A 2,466-nucleotide genomic window follows, 5' to 3' on the forward strand; every position below is an offset into this window, starting at 1 on the left:
TGCCCGGTCCGGGATGTTCCCGACGGGGAGGGAGATGGACGTAGAAATAATGGCTGTTTGTCTGGTGGTAAAACAGAAATGAGTCGGGGGTGCAGGGGGTGCTGGGGCTGAATGCGGACCCCAGGGAGGCCCCGCTGGGGGTGACCTTGAGCAGGGACTCGGGGGCGGGGTAAAGGGCGGCAGGCGAACCTGGGGCAGGTGGACGGCTTCGGCCTGGTCGCACGCAGGCGGGCGCTGGACGCCACCTCAGGTGTGAGCTTGTCCTGAGCAGGGACAGCACAGCTGCTCCCAGGCGCCCAAGCAGCTTCCGGCAGAGCTCCAAGTGCAGCAAAGGAGGTGCACACACACACACACAGGACGTGTGCTTACACACACACACACACACACACACAGGACGTGTGCTTACACACACATGCTCACACGTGCGCTCACATGTGCATGACTCGCATGCGCACACATGCTCACACACATGTGCACACTTCCACACACGTGCATTGCTCACTTGCATATGCACATGCTTCCGTGCACATGTACATGGAGCCCTGTGCACACTCACATGCAGATGCACACGTGCACGTGCTTGCATGGACATGGAGCTCATGCACACACTCGCATGCACACTCACATGTGTAAGCTTGAATGTGCATGTGGTGTGAGCACAGGTGTGAATGCGCCCCTGGCAGGCTACACTGCAGCACCCCCACAACCCGCACAGGGACCCCAAGCTGTGAGCAGCGTGGTCCCAGACCTGCCCCGGCCCCTGGGCTCTGAGAGGCCGCCACCAGGGCCAGCAGGCTGGGCCCCCTCTGGGGACCCGGGAGCTCAGAGACTCCAGCCCAGGAGCGTGTGGACTTGGTGATGGAGAGAGGGGCTGAGCACCCCGAAAAGCCTGGCACCTGCTCCCCGCCAGCGTCGGGCCCTCGCAGCCCCGGGCTGGGCCTCCGAAGCTCCACACCGCGCCCCCCTGCCCGTGGCCTCCGGCGGCTCAGCGGCGCGCCGTTCCCTGCAGAGCCCAGAGCCGTGGCGACGGGGCAGCTGGAGCGCCCCGGGGGGCCGGTGGAGACCGGCGGCCGGTCCCGGCAGCGGCGCCCCAGCTTCCTGGAGTGGGGGCTGCTGCTCCTGCTGCTGCTGGTGGCGGGCGCCCTGGTGGCCTTGGGCCTCCTCTACGCCCCGAACAGCCCTCCAAGCCGTTTACTGCTTCCTTCCTCCCACACGCTTCCTTAGTTAGGATTCCCAATGCGGAGGGAAAAGCAGGTAGTACTTTTGTTCCACCCCTCACTGTCTCTAATATACCTTATTCTCAGAATCACTCTGGGATCCAGTTTCAGGAAGATGAAAAATATCTCTTCCTCACAGGTTGGAGGTCCTGGACATGACCTTTATAATATTTACTTTATATATTTTTTCCAATTCTTACAATTTATGCCAAAAATTGTTGGAGATACCCGCCCTTTTAAAAATGACTTGCCATATCGATTACATAATGAATAAAACAGTTTATACATATTTGCTTTCTACCTATAATTTTGAACACAGTTATAAATATTTTAGTTTATGGATTAACTCTGTACCTGGTCCTCTCCTAATCCACATGGTGTTTTCTTTGGAAATAATAAAATATATATCTTTGAGGCCAACATCCATAAATCCAGGATATTCTCAGCCATCTTGTTCTGTTATAGTATGAAGTTAGACTAGAAATAAGACAGTGTTAAGTGAAAGAAATTTTCTTTGCCTACTCCACCTCTCATGAGCCCCTCCTGGCAGGTGCTGGGCCTCCTCCATGGGCTCAGGAGTCTGTGGGAGACGCACTGCCCAGCTCTCAACCACAGGGCACGGCCTTGTGCTAGAATGTTCCCTCTCCGGAGCCCTCTGCTCCGCCTGCACCACCTTGGGGCCATCCGGCCACCCCGGGGCAGGGCTGCCTCTGTGACCCAGCAGGGGGCTCAGTGTGGATGCCCGGGCATCCCCTGCCAGGGCGGCTCCCGGTGTGACGGGTGCCAGCTGCTGGGTTTCCAGCCCCTCCTGGTCTCCTGCCAACTCCCTGGGCCCGGGGGGGAGGGGGGGGTAAGGGTCCCGGCACATGAGCCCTGGGGAGCCCAGACCCCAGACTCCCAGCAAACACCCGGCATGAGGCTTCCAGGGAGCAAGGTGAACGCCCCCAGCTGTGGGGTCCAGGGGCCTGTCCTCTCCTGGGTAGTGAGGAGCACAGAGCCCACCCCAGCGAGAGGGCCTCCCTGCCCAGCCTGCCTCCCCCATCGCCATCTCCTAAAGACCAGGGTCTCTGCCAGGGACCCAGGGTCAGGACCTCAGTGCCCCCCCCAAACGACCGGGGTGACCAGCCCTCCCTGGAGAGGGGAGGGCGGCCCGGCAGGGAGCCGAGCCGGGCTGAGCGCGTTTCTCCCCAGGGAAGCAGCGGCCACTGCTCACCAGCCGGCTCCCCTCCAGGGAAGAGGAGGCCGCTGT

The 2,466-nt window shown here is 60.2% G+C and overlaps 1 protein-coding gene across 1 annotated transcript in view; it reads left to right on the forward strand.

Moving 5' to 3' along the window:
* Nucleotides 1–858: 858 nt before the first annotated feature.
* Nucleotides 859–2,466, forward strand: part of MMEL1 (membrane metallo-endopeptidase-like 1) — a 27,593-nt gene continuing 25,985 nt past the window's right edge. The window contains exon 1 of the mRNA XM_006773811.2: nt 859–1,186. Coding sequence (XP_006773874.2) covers nt 859–1,186 — 328 coding nt within the window. The remainder of the gene's footprint in view (nt 1,187–2,466) is intronic.

The sequence above is a fragment of the Myotis davidii genome, unplaced genomic scaffold, assembly GCF_000327345.1.
Source record: "Myotis davidii unplaced genomic scaffold, ASM32734v1 scaffold427, whole genome shotgun sequence".
NCBI lineage: Eukaryota > Metazoa > Chordata > Mammalia > Chiroptera > Vespertilionidae > Myotis > Myotis davidii.